Consider the following 22,722-nt stretch of genomic DNA (forward strand, 5'->3'; position numbering starts at 1 on the left):
GAACGGAAGGAAGGTCTCAAGACAACTAGTTTTGTGATTTTCAGAAAACTTATCAACAACTCATTTATTGCACTTTCAAGAAATCAGAGAGTAGTACAGGAAAAAAAAAAAAAAAAAAACAAGGAAAAAGAGTAAGAAGTGCAAGAGAGCTGTTACTAATGAAAGCACCACAAAGGAAATACGTAGAATAATACGACGACAACACTGCATGGTGACAATGGTGACTACACGGAGTGCGGCGAGCACTGTGTGATGTACAGAACTGTCGAGTCACTATGGTGTATACCCAACGCCAATGTAATGCTGTATGTCAATTATACCTCAATCAGAATAGGAACAAAGAAAGCTGCTGAAGGTAGAATGCTGGAAGGAAAAGGCAGAGTGGGGGTTGACCGTGAAGAGAGAAGCAGCAGAAGGTAAAGAAGTGAGAAGCGGTGTAGAGCGGAATGTCAGGTAGGCCTGGGCAGCAACACTCGTGTCTAAATTGGCATCGGTCTACACCCTGGGATTGCAAAGGCTGAGGGAAAGCGACAGCAAAGGAAAACGGCTGAGAAAAGCTTTGGAAGTGCAAAACACACCGCAGGATATGCGAGGTTCAGTTTGAATTAATTCTCTTTATAAAGAGTGAAGGGAAGGCCAACCTACCCTCATACAACTGAGCGTATTGTGGGAACCCAGCAGCACGGAGCCAGTCGCATGCTTCCTTCGCCTCGATTTCTGAAAAATACAAGAAAGGGAAATGCGTTGAGTCCAGCAGCCACACGCTAGCACTCTACCTTCTTAATCAAGGAGAAACTGGTGAGCACTGTACTCATTACAAAGCAAAATTGTTCTCAGGCAAGTCTGTCTCAGTAGACCTACCAGAAATGGGTGTAAAATGAGCAGGTATCACAAAGGTACTTATGTGCCTATTAAGATTATCTTCAATGTAGATCCACAAGTATTTGGATACTAACGAAACCACAGATTACAGAACACAAAGGCTGAGTTTCAGGCAGGGAAAAACGTCTTATTTATATACCAGGGAGCCAAGGGACCACAGAGAAGGAAGAAACACTTCCTTATGATCCTTTTTTTTAAATGAATTTTTTTTTTTTCAACGTTTATTTATTTTTGGGACAGAGAGAGACAGAGCATGAACGGGGGAGGGGCAGAGAGAGAGGGAGACACAGAATCGGAAACAGGCTCCAGGCTCTGAGCCATCAGCCCAGAGCCCGACGCGGGGCTCGAACTCATGGACCCCGAGATCGTGACCTGGCTGAAGTCGGACGCTTAACCGACTGTGCCACCCAGGCGCCCCTTAAATGAATTTTTTTTTAAAACTTTTAAAGTTTAAAGATAAGGCTAAGTATACTCATTCAACCTTCCTTTATTCTTTCACTCTTGGGCTAATGAAAGAAAGAATACAGCTGGGTGGTCCATGAAAATGTATTTTCTCATGAAGAAAGGTATTACAAAAATCCAGTGTATTGCTATTTCTTTAATTTTTCTGATGGCTTTAATTCCCAATGCCTTCCAACAAGATGTTCATTCATCACACACATCCGAATGATTTCAAGCTGCAGAGTGGAGCATGGAAAAGCAAAGCTGGTTATCCAGAACCGAGGCAAGTTTGATGGGGCTGCTAGAATCTCTGAGGGCTGAATCCAAAAGGCTGATATGTCCTTTGGGTGACCATTCAGTGTGGACACCCCAACCACGCACGGGACCACCTGCTTGGAGAAGCTGTGGGGTGAGGTGGGAAGAGTCTACAGTATGTGAACCAGGTCACTTTTTGACCTTGTGAATCCTGGATCAATTCCCAACCACAGCTCTGTTAGACAAATACGAATGCGAGGGAAAAGAAGTTCATCTGTCAAAAGTCCAGTTTCTCCAAACAAAATTAAACAGCCTGTTTTAACAGGTTTCTACCCAGCCCTCTTCCTCTGCTGTTGGGATGGAGCCCGGTCAGGTCATTGTATTTCCATTTACTCTGATGTTCACTTCTCCCCATAGCAAAAGCCGAGAGTACGGGGTGTTCTTGGGACAACGGCACAAAAATGAGCTACACTAACATCAGCTGTGGGCTCGAGCCTCTAGACCTAACATTGAGAGCACAGCATCTATGCACTGAATTCGGGGAAAAAATGTCTGTGCAGCATAATGTTTATTGTGACAGAGCTATATATATGATAGATGTTAGGCAAACACATCAAAGGCCAGATTTTGCACAGGCCCCATATGAAAGAGCAAACACTTTCATTCCCATCCCATGGATCTGGTTGGACATAGATTGAGATTTTACATTAAATTCAGGGCATTTCAGAGGCATCCCCCAATCCACTGCCATTCTAGTGATTGACAATTTCTAAATCTTGGGTTTTTTGTTCAGCATGAGGATTTTTTACATAATTGCTACCAGCACAGACCTATGTACTTGTTCCTGCCACGCAGGCATCATTCAGAAATACTCGGGGCACCAAGCTGGAAATAAAAGCCTTGGAAAGCATTTTGCTCAGGAGGGATGTCTCTGAGATCCACAAGTACAGTTCAAAATGGACACTCAGCTGAACTGTACTGTAGGCTAACATGGGTTTTCTTTGGGAAGATACAAAGGGCAATTACTATAGGGCTTAACAGGCTTATGAGTACTCCTTTGAGAGTCCTTATGTGAAGGCTTCTGCTTTGAAAATCACACAAGTATTTCAGAGGAAGTAGAAAATGCACATTCTGGATGTAACGTGGAAAATGTGGTCAGTTATTACTGAGTCATAGATAGACTGTTGCCTTCTAAATTTTCAAACTTCAGAGTTTCTTTTTCTTTCAGTGTAATGCAATGATTAATAAGGAGGAAATATCTAATTCCTGGATACTGTCTAAACTTAATTATGAGCCAGCAGTCTTAAAAAGAAGCATAGAATTCTGAATTTTCTGTTGAAACTACATGAATAGTCTGCCTTTTTTCTATTACTTTCACTACTTTCAAAATGCAGTGTTAAGCAGGAGAACCCCAGAGAGACAGACCATGAAGACCAAATGGAGGGGACCTAGAAGGCAGGGGTTCTACAACACAGAAAACTCAAAGGGGGGTGGGAAGTGAGCTTATAAAAAAGTGGACCCTCCACCGGACCCTGAAGTAGTTAGGACAATGAGAGGCGGGCAGCAGGGGTCCTTATAGGAAAATTCCCTTTGGAACTGAAGACTCTCGTTGGACAGTGGAACGAGCTTCAGGCTAGCCTAGGAGATTTTATTTAAAAGGTTCTCTAACTTCAGTTTATTTTTTCACAAGAGCAACAAAGATAATGAACTGAGATTCTATGAATATGTAAACATGAATAATCACATCTTAACCAGAATCCAGCTAAATCAGACCCTTAAATAAACTGATTTTTAAACTGGGGAGGCATTTAGCCTTTAAGTCTCAGAGTCAAATCCAACAAAGATGGCAGTTAGTTCATAATAACCGAGAAGAAGCCACATCCCAGCCATGGTGGATGCTCCTTGCCATCACTCCTGCACACCCAACTTGCTTCTACTTCTGAAATGTCTCTCCAATATCCCTTCTGCTCTAGCTGTAGGCCCAGCACCTTGATATCTCAAACTCTAAGGGCAAACAAACTCTTGTTTACACCCTAGTGACAAAGCAAAGACACAAAATAATCAGACATACTTAACCACTGTCAAATTTGACGTTGCCCATCAAGTTGAGCTGGAGGAAAAAAAGGCCTTACAATTTCTACTGAGTCCCCACAGCCCCTACTAACACCCATCAGCCAGATGTTAATGCTAAGGGCATATTACCCTTGCAGTGGCCAAAAATCTTAGAAAATTCAGAAGGAACCATCATTGCCAGGGTCATCATGTCACCAAGACCTACCTCATGAGATTTAAATGACGTTTGAGGAGAGTGTGAAAATCTCTAACTGTGCTCCTGCTAGCCAGCATAATATTATGTGAAAGCTTTAAGGGCCATTCAAATCATGTGTTTACAGTTTTATTTGTTCTCTATTTGCAACCCATACCTGTCCCTGTGGCAGTTCCAGGGAAACAAAGCAAAGCATCAAGTTGCTGCAAGTTTGTAGAAAGCTGAAGTGTGGGGTAGATAGAACAGAATGACCTTGGACAGACTGGCCTACTGATCTCTACTGCAGTTACCACATTACATTACCTGAGAAAATTCAATCTGTTTGACTCCACAGCATGATAGGATTTCATCAGAATTTCTGCATTATTATATGTAAAACTCATTTCTCTTTAACTCTATAGTGGGTACCTATTTTTGCCTGCTCAGTATCCCCCCCCCCCCCCGCTTCTTCAGATAATAGAACCTCTTGTTAAGTCTCCTGTTAGGAGACTCTTCTACTTAGTTTAGGGGGGACAGACAGTCCTGGTCACCCCAACCACACTCCTTGGTCCTATCACCACCACCCAAACGGGCATGACCACCCAAACGGGCATGACTCCTTAAGAACACCCCCAGTCCCTTTAGTTCAAGGAGACCAAGGAGCTTCAGGATTTTAAGTCAACAGTTGTTTGGGGGCCGAAATCAACTGGTTGAAAGGGGAGATATCCAGTTTAACAACTGATAGCTTGATCTGTGCAAAGATCAAGCAAACCTTTTCACTCAGTAAATCCAGAAAATTCTTTGGTGCTGGGCATACTCTCCTGCCACCTGTCTGTGATTCTACTTGAGGGAAAGTCACTCACTCTGCCTTAGCTTCCTTTCCTACGTGCTTAGAACATGATGTGGCCTCTGTTGAGAGCAGATGCAGTAGAGGGAGGCTGTCTCCCTGGGTGCCTAGGAAGCTGCCAATCAACGGGCATGAGAACAAAGTGGAAACTAACCACGGCCTGTAACACTGGTTTTAAAAGATATTATATTATTTCTTAGTTTTACAGCTCAGTGTTGAAAACTTATAAAAAACACAAAAAGGCACAATGAAAGAAAAAGGTCAACTCTTGTCCCATTACTAACACATGATTTAGTGTATGTTATTTATCAAAATGGTAATTGTTGTAGTATCTTTGGATGACTACCTATTTTCACTTAGTAATACATTGTGAATATTTTTCCACATAATGATATTGTTGGCAAAAATGGGAAATTTACTCTGTTTTGAGAATGATCCTTATTTTTTTTAAATACTTGATTCTTGAATACTGCCAATTGTTAATCACTGCTGGGAGGTTATAAAATCAAGGTAGCCAAGAGAAAACAGTTCAGTAAGACTTCACCAATACAGACTGGTTGTGGAGAAGGCTGGAAGTCTATGTGAGTTAAGAGATTTACAAGCTGTTTCTGTAAAGAGACACCATGCAGTGATGTTTGGATAGTCAGGTAGATAAGGTTCTGGAGAGGGCTCTGGTCAAGTAAGGGGTTATTTTGAGCACAGCAAATTTGCTGCCCAGGCTGGCAGGCCTCCTCTCATGTTACAATCTCATTGAATTTTTAAACTGGTGTTTCTAGAGTGCTTTGGAACAGTGTGTTCTCCTAGCTAAACGTTTTAAGTACATTTTTTGGTTTACGTTATTCTCGGCACAGCAAACGCTTTTTCCATAGCTAACCCAAAGGAATACTATTCTTCCTAAATGACCAAAAATTCAAATTAAGGCCAAATTAAATTTTATTATTATCAGAAAGCTAGCTGGCTAGAAGGAACCTGGTCTACCGTGAAAGGTTTATGAAATCAATATATACAGGCATATGTGTTTATGTTGTTCTTACAAATCTCCTGGAATTTCAATGGTCACACTGGCTCCAATTTAAGTAGGTCTTCTTTCTTAAATGTTCATTAAAATACTCAAGAGAAGTGGGGGGTAGGGGGGAGGCATCGTGGGTCTCCATGTGATTTAGAAAAGTAGGTGCTTTGTTTTTCCGTTTAAATTGGCTAACATGGTGGGCACCCTGTTTCTGGAAGATTATGAGTGACTCAACCACCACAAGATGTCTGCAGTGGATGCAATTAACACTATAAAAGTCTATCAAAGGTATTAACATTTCAACACACTCATGGTTGTTGGCTTAGATTAATTTATATGGCTGAGTTAGCTTCATCATTAGTGTACTACTTAAGACAAATGACTCTTTGGTCTTCACTTGGAATTTCTCAAGCGAAGTCCTTACTTACTGAAGGTTATTTACTTGGCCATACACTACACTAGTTTTGTTAAAATCAATGCCAGAGTGTCCATCCCATCTATATATAGATATGAATGATGCAATAATTAAAATTACATAGATCCATACATGACCACCCCAATCCTTCTCCCAAGAGTGCTTTATAACCTTAATCACAGGTACAGGATTAAATATCAAGTTACGTAATCAAGACTGATTTAGGTTTCACATCATGGTGACAGGATACTTCTTTTTTGTACTCTTTGAATTATATAATAAGTTTATTGCGATGTGTAAAAGGCCTGAGTAAGTCTTAAATGTTTACCAATTATAATTTTTCTAATATGCATATCATTTTCTTTCCCTTATATTCTAAATAAGTTATTTAGGATAAATTTAAGATTATTAATCACTGAATATTCAAATCAGTGAACTAACTTGGAAACACCCATTTTATTTTCCATTCAGTGCCTTTTTTTTAAGGCAACTATTTCCTTAATGTGTAGCAACGTATCTTTTTGTCAGCTGATACAGAACAATAGAAGAAAAAATCTGGAAGATGCATATATTCCTATGACACCAAGTTATACACAGATAAGGTGGAGATTCATGGTTGTGTTTATGTGTACATTTTACCTGAAGCAAGAATCACACACGTGTTGGGACACACTATTCCACTGCCAGTTCTTAGACTAGCCTTATTCCTCAGGCCTTGAAAGACCTTCTGCAAGCTAGATTCATAGCAAATCGAGTCACTTAAAAATAATTTCTATTAGAGTAAAAGAGGATCAATCAAATTCAACACCTGAATGGTAGGTCTATTCCTACTCACTCAAGAGTTGTTTTTAACCAGTCTTTTTCCTGGTTTTTAACCTGCCTTGTTGGGGGCAATCCTACACTGTATATGTAATTTAGTCTTAATTTATTACTAATGTATTTAATTTTTAAATTTATAATGAAAGCACACACATACACACACATTTTCTTAAACACTTATGATGATTCCCTGCTCTTTCCAGTTGTTGCGGAACTTGCAGTTCTCCTCCAACTGGGAAGCATTTACTTCCCATCCCATTGCTGTCCCGCTCTGGCCACGTGACCCACTTTAGCCAATGAAATGTGAGCAGAAGCAATGTATGCTAGTTTCAAGCAAAACGCTTCAAAAGCTGTCATCTAGTTCTTTCAGTTTTCCTACTCTTTTCCCTTTCTCACGAGGCTAGTAGGTCTCAGACATGTTATTCCTTGAACCTGGGTCCTGGAATGATGACACAGGGAACAAAGCCACAGCAGACTAGCTGCTGACACGTAATGTGAGCAAGAAATAAACTTCCATTGTTTTATGCCACTACAACATGGGGGACAACTTGCTACAGAGGATAATCTAGCTTAAACTAATTTAACGCAGGGCTACATACCCATTCTAGAGAGAAAGCCTATGGACCTTTATTTCAACTTGAAGCTGTTGCTGGATATCTGTTATTAGTGTGCTCTAGAAGTGAACACAATCAGTATCAGGAATCATTTCTGCTTGGAATTCTGCTTTCCTGCCTACAGTGCATGGCCTCTGTGAATTAAAAAAATGAAAAGAATCCTTTCACGATCCTTACTTACATGCAGCTACATGTGTCGAGTGTGTGAGTGCACCCATATTCACAGACACACACACTTTTTCTCTCACATACGCACACCACAGAAAATCAAAAGTTCAGGTGCAACTGAACAAGGAAAGTCTTCAGGAATATAAATACTATTCCTTATGCTCATATTCCTAAGAGCACACACACACACACACACACAAAAACCAGAAAGAAAAAGAAAATATACAATCCCACCCCAATCAATCTCAAAGAAAAAGAAAGCAGAAAGTATACGCTCTGCCAGCCAAATAGCTCCTAACCAGATTGTTTTGACTCAAGTTTTCCATGAGGCAGAGTAGCTCTTCATTCTCTCCTTTCATTTTGTACAGATTGTTCCCATCAGGCGCTTGTGGTATTTCTCAAGGAGGCTGCATGCAGACACAAGCATATGAACATCCCCAGCTTTTTTGAACTTGTGGAGCCACTGCCTACCACTAAATCCCAAGAGATTCTTCATGGCGGAGTCAGTTAAGCAACTGAAATGCAAGGAAGGGGAACAGAAAATTAGAAAGAAGGTCATAATTTTCAGGCTTTGGCCAAAGTATCTCCATACTGACCCCCAGGATAATAAAGTCTTAAATAGCCTTTCTTGGGACAAGGGTGTGAGATTCTGGAGATGATTTTTCTATCTTGGTTTCTTTGGCTTCTCTTGGAAAGGTGAATAGGAGTCCAAGGTAGCTGACTTGATGCTGGTTCTCATGAGCAGAGGCTCTAACTTCCTCAAGGTCCGGCAAACTGGTAGTATCAGAAGGGTCCCTGCATATTCACTGCCATGACGATGACTTTTTGCCTGGGGAAAAGCAACTGCTTTGGACAAGTCCGACCACCGCTAGGAAGTCAGGTTTCTTGGCTTTGGATAGGTACTCTTCTATCCTATTTTGCTTTAAATTTTTAACGTTAAAAAAACTACGCATGTCTTTAGGGACTCAAACCCCTTCTCTATTTTCAGATATATCTGAATGTCTACACTTACAAAGGCTTATCTGCTATTTCAGTTGCTTAGCCCAACTCTTATAGCTCTGGGTACTCCAATTACACCAGAAGCTCTTGTGGTATGAGGGAAAATTCTACCATGCAGGCATCAGAAGGAGCATGGAGACTCTCCTGATAAAATAACTCCAAGAACCCTACAGAGTTTTTTCAGGTCTTTCACTCTTTGTAGGGCTGGCCATATGAAACAATCACCTGAGCTACTGACAGCCAGTTCAAAATTTTGTGCACTTAATTTCTCACCAATTGGAACATGTGGATCAATCAAAACTAGTGTTTGCTTAATTTAATCCCAAGAAAAGATGTATACAACTCAAGTGTAATTTTATTATCTGACTATATATATATATATATATATATATATATATATAACTTGATAGTGTATGCAGGTGTGTATTTTTTATTTTTAAATATTTACTAGGAAATATGCCCTGGGATAAAATATTTACTGCGAATTTTTCAAAGTGCCTTTGCCAGTCTTCTAGAATGTTTTCTACTTGTCTGCAATGGCACTGATTCTGTGAATGATTTTCTAAACATATTAGCACTTGTCTCAGAAAATCAGTAGCCAGATTCAAGAAACTGTGTTATTAGGTTTTCAGCTATGGATTCATCTTTTTTTTCCATGTTCTTCAAAGCTAAAGCTATCACTGAACTCAGAGGTTTGCTCTCAAAGTATTGGGATTCTTATTTTGTAAATCATTAGTAGACATTGACATTACAATTTAAAACAGAAAGCAATTTAAAACAGGTTAGGTCATTGAAATAGCTTTACTCATTTGGGAAGGAGGGGGTTAAGATTCAGACCAAAGAGGTGGGAAACAACTTGTACCTTGGAGTCCCCCCCCCCTTTTTCCATCAGACACAGTGATACATTAATGACTGTGTCATTCTATGATCCAACCACATGGCATACTGATATTGAAGTCAATTGAGGCATCCCATAAATATACCACAAATGCAATCAAATAGGTTTTTAAAAAGTTACATACACTGTAAAGAGTTTTAAATGTTTAAAACATGGGGGCACCTGGGTGGCTCAGTGAGTTGAGCGTGTGACTCGACTTTGCCTCAGGTCATGATCTCAAGGTTCGTCAGTTTGAGCCCCATGCTGGAGCTTTACTTACTAAATAAGTTTGTTTACTAAATAAATAAAACTTTAAAAAAGTTTAAAACACAGTAAAAGTTTTTAAATCTTTAATAGTTTAGTATGGATAGTAAATGACTTCAAATTTTAAAGAACTCTGGGCCTTAATAATTACCATCACTTCAGATTTTAAGTTTAAGAACACAGTAAGAAATGGCAGAAAAATACGTCCTGCAAACACATAAGCACTTCTAAATGGAGGTCCAGGCAGCTCTACCTTATAAAATATAAATATGATTTAATTACCTGACTAGCTCTGGGCATATAACAATTTTTATTACTTGCAGTCAATACTATGGTCTTGACTAAGATGCTTGTGCAAATACTCACTGAATTCAGGTATAAAAGGGTTATTTCCCTCACAAACAGACTTGAATAAGAGATAAAAATGACCAAAAATCCCCTCTTAAGTGAAAGCTGACAGAAAAGTGGCAAAATCTAAACCTAAGATTTGAAACACCCGAAAGAAAAAAGGAAGGAAAAAAAAGCAAAGCAAAGCAAAGCAAAACCACCACAATTCGATCACAGGTTAACATTTTGTTGGCAAATGGTCTCTCATTCTTTTATTATGCAGATGTGTACATGTATATAGGCTAAATTACTATATGTTTTACATAAGCTTTCAATAAAATTATAATCTGCATTGCCACTTGACAATGCCTTTTGAACCTCTTTCCAACCCAGCTGATTTCCTTTTCAATCATTCTAGATGGCTGAAAAACATTCCTACTGCCATTACTTTAAAAAGTATCTTCCTTTATCAATTCAGACGTCACAATCATGAGTTAAAAATAATAAATTCAGTTCTCTGGAGGCTTTCATTCTAAATAAAGAATTCTGCCTGAACGTGCATCCTGGTGAATGTATTTTCAGGGAGTACTTCTGGGTTGACATTTCTCATGTTATTTTACGTTCTGGATTAAGACCCATCTCATATGGTTTTGATTTATATTCTCAGCAGACTTCAAAAAGGAAATTCCAAGTGGAAGTTTATTCATACACCAGAACTATGTTTAAATGATGCTACAGGGATGTCTTAAACTAACACAAGTCAGGAAGTTCAAAGTTAAGGTTAAATCCTGGACCATGTTCCCACCTCTTCCTTCTTGGTATTTGGAAAGTGGAGATTTTATGTAACAGCTGTTCCACTTGTCTTTGACCTCCTGCATATGTATTTAGATAATTTCAAAGATGCATTTCAAAACTTTATGTCATAAACTGGTATTTTCTAAGGGGTGTCGCTGAAGTTTCAAGGTTAAACTTTCAAAACGAAACAAAACAAAAGATACTAGACCAAATAGAGAAAAACTCCCCATCTTGTTTTAATGACTAGATGAATATTTGGAGTCGACAGGACTCCTCCAATACTCTAAGTAATGAAAAGCAAAAAGTGACCCGAATTTCAAAGCCTAGCAAATTCACCAAGAGTGCATCTCTTTAGAACAAAACAAGTTTATTTTTGCACAGGGTTAATGTTATTGCTTTAAAGGGGAGTTTGAAATGAAGATTTGCTCTTAACTAACAGCATATCTATTAAGTAAAACTAAGTTTCTTCTTTTGTTGAATACATATACTCGGTTTTATAAATTAATTTTTTTAAGTTTATTTATTCATTTTGAGAGTTGAGGGAGGCCTAGAGAGAGAGAGGTGGGTAGAGAGAGAAAATCCCAAGCAGGCTCCACTCTGTCAGTGCAGAGCCCAATGCAGGGCTGTTGAGATCATGACCTGAGCTGAAATCAAGAGTCGGGACGCTCAACCGACTGAGCCACACCAGCGCCCTATGAATTAACTTTTTAAAAAGAGTCTGTTGATTGGTTCAGAAAATGCTCCTTGACTTGAGGACATATACAGACTGTTACAGGAGCTGTAATGCAGCATCTTGTTAAACAGCATTACGGGAGCCATTATATGGCCTGAAGTATTAGAAGCAAGATTCAAATCCTAGCTTTACTTTGGATTACCTTCGTGGCCTTGTGATAGGTTAACTTCAGCATGCCTCAGTCTCCGTATCTGTAACAGAGTACCTACTTCACAGCACTGTTGTGGGGATTAAGTGAGTTGTTAGCTGTATGTGCTACGAGTACAGTTGAAGGTGCACGTGCCTGCAACAGAAAATAGTGGTTCCAACGGTTTCTGATTCTCTCCACTCAGCTCTTTTTCATTTGGCTTTCAGAAGTAGGAGGCATTCATCCTACTGATTTATTCGGCAGACATCTACGGGTTGCCCAGGGTTTGAAAAGCTTGCGATTAGGAACTGCGGGAGGATGCCTGGCTGTGGGTGGGGAGAGGGGTCCTGTTCTGCAGGTCTCTAAGTCAAGCAGAGGAGACAAAGACGCACCCAGGAATCACTAATCCCAAGAAAGCAAAACAGGATAAGGTCGAACAGGACTCAGAGCCAGAGGGGGCATTTCGGGTAAAGTGACCAGGACAGACTTAGCAGGTGAGATGAGATGTGAGGCAGCAGATGGTTGGCTAACCGGTTCTGCCCATGGCCATCCCTCTCTGCCCACCGACTACTTTTGAAGCTGGGATTCCTGTGAATGGCCGTCTTTCTGGAATAGAGCTTATGTTGCTTCATCTGTGCCTGCAGGAGGGCTTTGGAACTAAACGCCGCCGCCCCGTCCCCTACATCCAGATCCTTCTTATGACAGGAATCTAATAGGCAATTCGTTTTTTTACATTCTGTGGAAGATTCTGTTATACTTTTTCTGTTAAATTATGCTGTATCGCAGGTAGCCATGCTTCACACAATACAATGCTGTTTAACAAGATGTAATGAGAGTCATAAATGAAATGTGACACTTTGAAAATGGAACTGAGGGCCTCCACAGGCTGTTACTTTTAGGATATGAACACCAGGCTGGGGGAGACAGTCTGGTGATTATAGTTTACGATGTGCTTACCAGTTAATAAGTAAAATATTAGCAATCGCTTGATAATGTGAGGATCTCAAGGGCAAAGATGTGTTTAAACATACCAAACACATCAGAACCTTGGGAAAGAAATCTGTATCAGATGTGTAGGCTTCATTAAGGAAATGCCTTCAGAAGATTATTTTTCCATGTTATGAGAAAAAAAAAACTGAACAAATAAGTAAATTCTTAGCAAGGGATATGGGCTTCCTGTGGAATAATGACTGGGAAAAGTTGAGGGTTAAAGTGGATCCCAAGGCCATTGACCTCAAGAGGTCAGGAGTCTCCCAGATAGGCTCCCTATCAAGGTCACTGCCACTATTAAAAACATCCAAGGTGTGTGTGTATTCAGGGATTTACTTTGTGAGGAGGCAATCAGGAAAATCATTGAAATACTATTAAAATACTTCAAATCATTTACATTTAAAAGCAAAGAGATGTTTGGTGCTTATGCTTAAATGATCATATTAACATTTCATGGCTGCTCAAATTATACCCAATGCTGAACACAAAACTTAGAAAGCAGTCTTCTTTGAATCTTTTGTTTTTTTCCAAAATAAGGAAAAATTAGTACATATTCACACACACATACCCACACATACATACAGTTGACCTTGAATGACGCCAGAGTTAGGGGAACGGACACCTGCGCATTTGAAAGTTTTGACTGTTCAAAACGTTCACTGATTGTGTATAGTTGACCAGGTGCCTTACCAGTAATGTAAACAGTTGATTAACACCTATTTTGTAGGCTGTATGTACTACATACTGTAATCTTACAATAAAGCAAGCTAGGAAAAAGAAAATGTTATTAAGAAAATCATAAGGGAGATACATATATGGTACTGTTCTGTATTTATTTTAAAAATCTGCACGTAAGTGGATCTGTGCAGTTCAAGCTCATGTAATTCAAGGGTCAACTGTGTGTGTGTGTGTGTGTGTGTGTGTGTGTGTGTGTGTGTTTAAATTGGGATGAAGTTTGTCTTGTCTAGATTAATACATTAAGTAGGAATTCTTAACCTAGGTTTTTAGATAGAACTGAAAGGCATGGAAATCCCTTGTATATAAGTAGTATTAGGAAGATGCTTTATTTGTTGAGACTACATAGCTCTCATTAAGTTCTCTGATTCACTTATTGTACCACTAAGGTGCTCACATTTAGCCCAAAAAGAAAACTTTATGCAGCAGGTTTAAAAGAGGGCCAAGTTTTTCCTGCTTTCATCCCTTTAGGCAATCAATTTTTGATTTTGGAACTTAAGAGAAATAAATGGTCTCTCTTTCTCTCTCTCTCTCTCTCTCTCTCTCTCTCTCTCTCTCTCTCTCACACACACACACACACACACACACACACACACACAACATGCACACAAATATATATACAGGTGCACATACATTCTGTAAACATGACATAGATAAAACTACAAGTATCCTTCAATAAATATGTACATTCTTCTATCCTCTGAAACTATGACATTGTAGGTACACATCACCAGGTTGGAAAGCAGTTTGCATCTATACATGTTCAGTTCTTAGCCCAGAGCCTTGCAAATGAATGTTGGCTGAAACAGTGAATGGCTATATGAAGAGGAAAGTATTTATAGCTTTAAACATTTATAAGCCAATAAACACCTACAGTATTTTTTAGATTTTCAGGCCCCTCCAAACTCACCAGGCTATTGTAAACATGGGAACATAGATTATGGAAGTAGATGCAAACTGAAAACCCTGTATGAAGATAAGGTGACATTATTTTTCCAGTTGTGATTCTACCTCTGGGATACAAGTCCCCAGACACCCTTGGGCAGCAGTGTCTCTGTAGCTTTCAACAGTGCCTGTGTTTTCTGAAAGGCGAGGCCACTTGATGTTGTCCCAGCCCGGACAGGAAGAGCTGTTTCTGCTGGCTCCCATCCCCTTTCCCTCTATATGGAATCCTTAGGAATCCCAAGGGCACAGATGACTGCGAGATTTGGTCTTGAAAAATTAACAGTGAGAAAAAAAGATTTTCCTGTATTCCCACAAAGGAATTAGTCTCCCTTTTAAGATCATGAAACCAGACTGGGACATATTCATACTCGAGAATAATCAGACTCAACCACAGAAAATAAATACCATAGGACTTTTAAGTGTTTTGACCACTATCCTTAGTAAGAAATACACTCCTTAGAGTTGTTAACATGCACATACTTGCACATGTGAACACACACAGAGCAACTGAAACAAAGTTTCACAAAATGATAGTTACACTATATATATATATATATATATATATATATATATATATATATATATACAATGCCACCTGACATTTCTTTTTTTGGTTTGTTCTCCTCTGTTAAAAATTGTTGGGTATACCCACTAACTGACTTCATGATCCCTCTATTTAAAGAACACTGTTGTGGATGACACTCTGGTTAAATAAATGAATGAACTGAACACAGTTATAAGAATCTGACACCCAGAGTTGTTCTTAGACTCCTCCCTCTCCTACATCCCCAGTATTTCCACAACACAGTCCCAAGCCCCGTTGAATTTCTGTCTGAAACATATTTCTCAAACCCCTGTGCCCACGTGCATTCCCCCTGCTTTGGTTTAGAGGGATCTGGCAACTTCAGTTCTTGCCTTCCGTGCCTCTCTACAGTATAAGCCCGGTTGCTCCCCTTGAGACTCCTTCATGCCTCCTTGTCACCTGCAGAATGGAGTAGCAGCCCAGCCTCCTGGCCACAGTGCCCTGCCTCACCTGGCCTCTGCCTACTTCCAGGGTCTGATGGCCCACGTTAGGTCCAGTTGTATGTTAAGTACCTGGGGCTCGCCAGTCCCGAGGTGTGGGTTCATGCCCCACGCTGTGCTTGGGCTGTTTCCTCCCTTTGTCATCACATTCCTCCTACTTGGTCCTCCTGACTTACTTTCATTTGTCTTCTATCAACATTCAGCTAAGACCTCACCTCCCAAGTCCCAGGTGAGCCTGGTCTTCTCAGGACTTTCATACATCTCTTTTAATTCTTACAAGATTAGCCTAAACTGTTCTTGCTACATGTCTGTCTCCCCATGGGACCACAAGCTCTTCAGGGGTAGAGGTTGCCTGATTCATTTTTGGCATCTCTAGAGTCTGGCAGAGCACCTGGAACCCAGTGTGTGCTCAGTGCGTGCTGAGCTGCAGAGAAGCAAGAGTGATGATTCTGCCCCAAGTATCCCTTGGGCGGCCATCTTTCACCGACATTGCTCGGCGTTAATCCCGAACCAGAATGGTCTGCTGCTCCTTGCATTTACTCCTGGACCTCTGGATTAGTGCTAGTCAAACGTCGTTGATGAAGGTACCTTTGCCCCCTGAAAACGCTCTCCTGCTTTCCTCTTCCTTTCCCAGTTTGACTGAAGGAGGCTGAGGGGCACATGTTGGGTTTCCGTAGCTTTCTGTTCCACTCCGTTTGAGAAGTCTGCTGCTACTACAGCTGGGGCAGAGGGTGGGCTGGGAGGCAGCGCTAGTCTTAATCAATATCAAATCAATGACGTGAAATCTCACGCAGCTTAGAGGCCTTCCTATGAGGATTTGGAATAGTGCTGGAAAGTCAGATTTGGTCCAAGTCACTTCAAATCTGGAAGGCTCTGGGAGGAGGAGGGTAGTTCTGGTGATGAGCAAAAAGGGTTTGGTCTCTTCATGAACAGATCCGAGGCCTAGTTCAGTCTGGACCACCCAAGATCTCCCTGGATATGCCCCAGAGGAAACTCAACTTCCTGAGGCCACCCCAATCACACCTCCAAAGGAGTGATCCAGCTAGTCCTGAATGTACACGCCCCTGGGGAAAGTGTGTACGTTTTTAATTAGGGTAGACTAATGCCTCTCTTGAGGCATCCCCACACTCAGCTATGGTGACTTTGGTTCTCGAGAGCAGAGGGAAAATGTGTGATGTACTAGGGTGACTTCTTTTGGGCACTAGATTTAGTTGGGTCTGCTACAAGACCCTCCCTTCTCTCCTTCCTTGAAGGTATAGCTCATTGGGCACCTCCTCCAAGAAGACTTCCCTGAACATTTCTAACACTTATGGTCTCCACCATTCATGATTTCTGGCCATCTCGAATTGTTATTTGACCTGTCACATGTTACCATGACTTCCATCTATTTATAGACTTTACAGTCTGAGCAGAGTGAATTTGTAAACAGTAGGGGCTCAATACAGGTTTGTGATGGTTGTGGCTGTTACGGCTACTGTTAATAGTTAACATAAAAACAAGCCTGTATGCAGGCATGGCTGATGACGACCGATGATGGTGACTCATAGACCTCCTTCCTTTCTAGAGATAGGAAGGCAGAGCTGGGGGAAAGCAATGAATTTCTTTAATGGATACGGTGAAGGCAGGAACAGATAAGGGAAAGGACACAGCAAGCTGAGACCAAAAACTTTTCCGAAAGGTAGTGTGGCAGTTGCCAGCAGCGTGGACTACGGGCTTACTGCCGGGGTCCCTGAGCAAACTGTGTTCCGTCATGAAGTCTCAGTTTCTCATCTGCAAAATGTGCATAACGTCACATAACTCTTCAGAGCAGCTGCAAGGACGTTAACAGGAACTGCACAAGGAGCAAGGCCATTTAGTTCACTGTTGCAATCTAGTCTCTGGCACAGGGCTTTGGATTTCACTTGGTGTTTACATTTGCTGAATAAAATGAACTATGTGAATCAACAAGGAGCAGGCGCTTAAAAATTGGAGCTATTATTATTGACTAAAATGAGTACTGTTCACGTTTTCTCCACTGATGCACTCAAATGGCAGAAGAAAATAAACAGATGCCCCCAAAGAATTTATTTGACATTTACACCCATAGAGGGGAAGAATATAGCATGCCCACACTTGTTTTAAAACAATAAAACCAGGGGCGCCCAGATGGCTCAGTCGCTTAAGTGTCCGACTTCGGTTCAGGTCATGATCTCATGGTTCATGAGTTCGAGCCCCTCATCAGACTCTGAGTTGACAGCTCAGAGCCTAGAGCCTGCTTCAGATTCTGTGTCTCCCTCTCTCTTTCTGCCCCTCCTTCACTCGTACTCTGTCTGTCTCTCTCTCTTAAAAATAAATAAACGTTAAAAAAATAAAAATAAAAAATAAATCAATAAATAAAACAATAAAACCTTCCTTCACATTTTAAGAAACTTGATGCTCCAAGAAGATCCTGCCAGGCTGAAGAGGCTCAGATGTACACTTAAAAAATAAATCTCATTTTTAGAGAGGTGATTTATTATTACTTTTTAATAACAGTCTCCCTGAACACTAGAAAACGTGAGGTTCAGGCAAATTCCAACTCCATTCAAGCCACAGGGATGTGAATTGGACCCAGAGTCTGATGGGACGCACAGAGGGACAGCACAGGCAGTCGAGGGCTGACTGTTGGCTGGGTTTAAGATCACAGGACGGAGGCAGAGTCTCTCTCTGGTCAGCAACATGAATAGGGCTGGCTGAGAAACAAACACCTTCTTCAATATATTTCCATAAAACAGCAAGAGATCTTCTGTTCCGACGGCAACTTGTGCATTTTATTCAGGAGCGCACCCAACATCCTGCAGAGGTAACCTCAGAGATGGAACCCAGATTTCATCACTCTCTAAAAATCCGTCACGGTTCTCAGATGCCTCCAAAGTAAAATCCAAACTTCTGGGGACGGCATACAAGTCTTGAGCTCAGCGTAGGTCCCAGGCACGTCCTTCTGTGTCTCAGATGGCCACAGTGCCCCGGACACCAGGGGAACTAAACAACTCGTGGTTCCCTCACACGGCCACCTCCCACCGCTCCAGTCTACTGTTCCCTGTAGGTACTTTTCCTAGGTCTAGAATGACTTTCTCCCACTTCATCCCATTAGCTAATTCTTCCTTCCCCTCTGTTTCCCCCTCTGTAATTGCCAGCTCCAGTTTTACCTCCTCTGCGAAGTCCTTCCTGTGAAGATCGCCCTCTCCCGCCACACGGTAAGTAAGTGAGGTTCGCCCGTCACTCCTTCGCACCCACTGTGTACTTCTGACCCAGCACTTACCCGGCACTGGAATTTTCGGTTTACTCTGCTTTCCTGTCTCCCTCCACAGGTATTGTCTTTGCATATCCCGCACCAAACAACGGGCTTGATTAACGTTTGCGTGGCAAACTGAGGAAGCTTCCAGTACAGAGGCTCGAAGAAATGTAGAGCAAGGAGTAAAAAAAGAGTCCTCTCGAATGCTTCCGGCCACTGACAGTGGAGAAGAACCTCACTGCTCTCCAGTGACCTGTGAAGCATCAGCAAAGATTCCAAACCTCCACACTTCCTTTTGCTCATTGTTTTCATTCACATTAAAAAGGAACACCATGGATTTGCATCACAGCCTCAAAATAAAGTCATAGGGAGAAAGGATTCCGTTTGGAACAGAAAGAACCACGTACTTTCTAATAAATCAAACCCCTAAAGAGAAGTGAAATGGGAGGTGGGGTATGTTCCTCTCATTCCCCACATTATCAACAGGGTCTCTTAGTAGCACACAGAACTCTCGACTCATAGGGAAACAGCTCAGGAGTTACATTATAATGCCAATGGTCGATCTTCGGTTTGAAATTTCCAAATCTTTTCTTACATGCCCTTTAAGATGATAAATACAGTTTGAAACACTCTGCAGTTGACTACAAATAGCAAAGATGATGTTTCCAAAGGACTTCCTCCTTCTTGGGCCAGAGTACCTTCAGAGCACCGTGCACATGCTAACTCCAAGTTCAGAGCCTCCTTCAAATTTTACTCCTGTCTTCTCTGTCAAGCGCGGTTTCTATTTACGCTCCAAACAGTGTATTATTTAGACATTCCATAACCTCACTTACTTCCCAACACAACAATGTTGGTATCATCAAATGTAGAGTATTTGAAATTAATAATCCCCAAACAGAAAAAAAGATCCATACATCATCTATCTTCAGTTTCTCACATTCTAGGTTAAAAATTCTCCTTGGCATAATGGTTTCTATCAGCAAAACTGAGACTGCACTAAATTACTGATTAAGTTCTTCCGGAAACCTCCTCTATGGAACTCCCCTTCAGGGATTTACAACCATTCTCCACAGGCTTTATATTGATAACTCCGTTCCCGATCATGCTGTGAAAATAGATGGGGAACAATTCACAGTAGTGCTTTGAGATGCTTGTCTGGGAAAGTGGGGGTGTACCACTCTTGCTGATGTCATTGTCATTTCTCAAATTCCAGCCCTGGCCACCCTCCCATCTGGGCTACTTTTTTAATCTGGAATTCTCTCTCCAGCCTTCCCTCACTACCCACTCACCTGACCTCTGGGGGAACCATGAGTCACTTCCTGTTCTTTAAACTTGTGGCTAAACTTCCTCTTCTGTAAGAGGCTTGAATTGGGGGTGTGACGAGAGGCACTGGGAGGCAGAAGGCTGCCTGGAAGGCAGCCAGAAAGGAGAGAAGAGTACCGTTCTGTCCATATTAGAGAGTGAGTTGTTGAAGACTGCTAACTCCTGATTTTTCCAGGAGGTAATTATTGCCATCACAGTATTAACCTGACTTGTACAATTATCTGAGTTTGATTTACCTCCTGATTCACTCTTCACCTTTCCACTGCCTACCTGCAACTTCAGAAAGAATGGTGGGTGAAACATGTAAAAGGCAAATTTATCAATCTTATATTTATGAAAAATCTGGGCAAATCTGGGACCTAATTCAAATAAGTGGTTGGATGGGCATCTATTTTATTGAGACTGGCAGCTTCATTTGCCATTAAAATTAATACATTGGATATAGTACATAAGTCTTAGCTTCCCAGGTCAGTTTTTAATAGGAGGATATTTTTACTATGGTAGTTTTTTAAATTAAGGATTTTTAAAATAATATTGTGGCAGAGACAAGCAAAGTCTATATTTCACAAACCTGTGGGTGGACTATGATCACCAGCCTCGCTGGGAGGCAGGCCCCGGGAAGAAGTTCTGTGCAAAGGTACGTGAGTGAATCTGCTATGTGATTTACCGCCCCTTCTCCTTCTTTATCCATGAGTGGTTGTGCCAATGCCCAGGTGACCCAGGACCTCAGATGCTGCGTGTTGAGGTCGGGGAGATCAGCCAGCCTAGATCTGGAGCAGATCTTATTCCAGAGTGAATGGGAAACAGACTTTTGGTTGGTTGACATCATAATGCTTTGGGGACAGGGACTTCTGCCTTACTTGATGTTGAATCCCCAATGGCCGCCTTATGCCTGGAGAAGAGTAGGTATATAGCCAATGTTTATGGAATAATGAATGTTGTGTGGGTTTAAGGGTGTGCAATGAAAAATCAAAGCGCACACAGAGAGTTAATTTGAAAAAATTTTCTGAGGATGCTTTGCTACTACTACTCCTACACACACACACACACACACACACACACACACACACACACACAACTTCCCTCTAAATATTACCTAAAACTCTTTTGATTTTTATGTCCATTTTCGTTTCATGGAAATCATCCAACTTTCAATACACACTACACTAAGATACATTGTGAAACTGTTTCTTTTGAAAAAGACGCAATTCTGGTCCCCTTCACTCCTGCCCCTACCTTTGCAAATAAAGCCGATCCTAGTTGACTGAACATGTTTGTTACACTGCTCATCGGTTTTAGAGAATCAAATATGTTTCAAAACCACTTTGGGGTTATCCAGACTTTAAAGGCAGATGCCCTGCAGGGATACTAACTGGTGGGTGGGTTTCTTTGCTCGGTCTTCTCTTGCCCCTTCAGACTGCCCTGTGAAAATGACAAAGGGTAGGGCACTTTGCTTTAACAACAGGACCCACAAATCCCTTATACGTTTGTATTTATTTTCAGGCTAAAGGTGATTTCTAGGCTGAAGACTATGAAGTGGCATTTGATATTTCCTTTTTAAACTAATTGTGACTAGATACTGGAACTATATGTTTAGTATCTGTTGGGATAAATTAATAATAATACTACAACTTGTATTTACGCTTCTTTTTGTCATTTAAAAAATGTTTCATTTCCTTTCTTTCTGTTGCCTAAAAAGTAACACAAGGGATAGCTTGAAATAAAATCATAGGAAAGAGTTACAAACCAACATTAAAAAAAATCCTTTTGTATATTTGCAAGAGGTGATAGCAGGCACATGTATAATTTGTCTGAAATCTCCAAGTGGCTGTATCTTCTAACACTAGTATTAAATGGCTAGTTATAAGAAACAAGCAATGGAGGGAGTGAGAATGGAAGGAAAGAAGGAGGAAAGGAGGAAGGGAAGGAGGGAAGGAGGGAAGGAAGGAAGGAAGGAAGGAATGTCAAGGACAGGAAGGGTCAACTTGAGATGGTGACCTGTACCTGCAGTCGTTAGGGAGGAAGGAAGGGAGGAAGGGAGGGAGGAAAGAAGGAGGGAAGGGAGGAAGGGAGGGAGGAAGAGAGGGAGGAAGGAAGGAGGGAAGGAAGGAAGGGAGGAAGGAAGGAGGAGAGGAAGGAAGGAAGGAAGGAAGGGAGGGAGGAAGGAAGGAGGAAGGGAGGGAAGGAAGGAAGGAAGGGAGGGAGGAAGGAAGGAAGGGGAAAGAGAGGGAGGGAAGGAAGGAAGGAGGGAAGGGAGGAAGGGAGGGAGGAAGGGAGGGAGGAAGGAAAGAGGGAAGGAAGGAAGGAAGGGAAGAAGAGAGGGAGAGGGAAGGGAGGAAGGAAGGGCGAAGGGAATGAAGAAGGACTCTAACAATATGTCATCCTTTCAGACTACCTAAACAAATATGTGGCTGGCACCTGTAGAGGTAGTCCGGCACCAGTACTCCAGGACACTTGTATTTGGTCATCTGGCTACTGCACATGAACATCCTTCTAACAAAGAAAGAACTTGTTGCTTACCTTTCCTGCTCTGTATTGGCACCCTCATGGACAGTGCCCAGTTTATAGCTATTTCTCAAATCAGAAACTTTGACACATTTCTCAATTTCACCTTTCTAAATACATTCATCTCGCTT

The 22,722-nt window shown here is 41.3% G+C and overlaps 1 protein-coding gene across 4 annotated transcripts in view; it reads right to left on the reverse strand.

Moving 5' to 3' along the window:
- Positions 1-22,722, reverse strand: part of STARD13 (StAR related lipid transfer domain containing 13) — a 237,237-nt gene that overhangs the window by 61,731 nt on the left and 152,784 nt on the right. For all 4 annotated transcript variants that reach the window (XM_030308969.1, XM_030308962.1, XM_030308978.1 and 1 more), the window contains exon 2: positions 646-717. In XM_030308969.1, coding sequence (XP_030164829.1) covers positions 646-717 — 72 coding nt within the window. The remainder of the gene's footprint in view (positions 1-645; positions 718-22,722) is intronic.

The sequence above is a fragment of the Lynx canadensis genome, chromosome A1 (genome assembly GCF_007474595.2).
Source record: "Lynx canadensis isolate LIC74 chromosome A1, mLynCan4.pri.v2, whole genome shotgun sequence".
NCBI lineage: Eukaryota > Metazoa > Chordata > Mammalia > Carnivora > Felidae > Lynx > Lynx canadensis.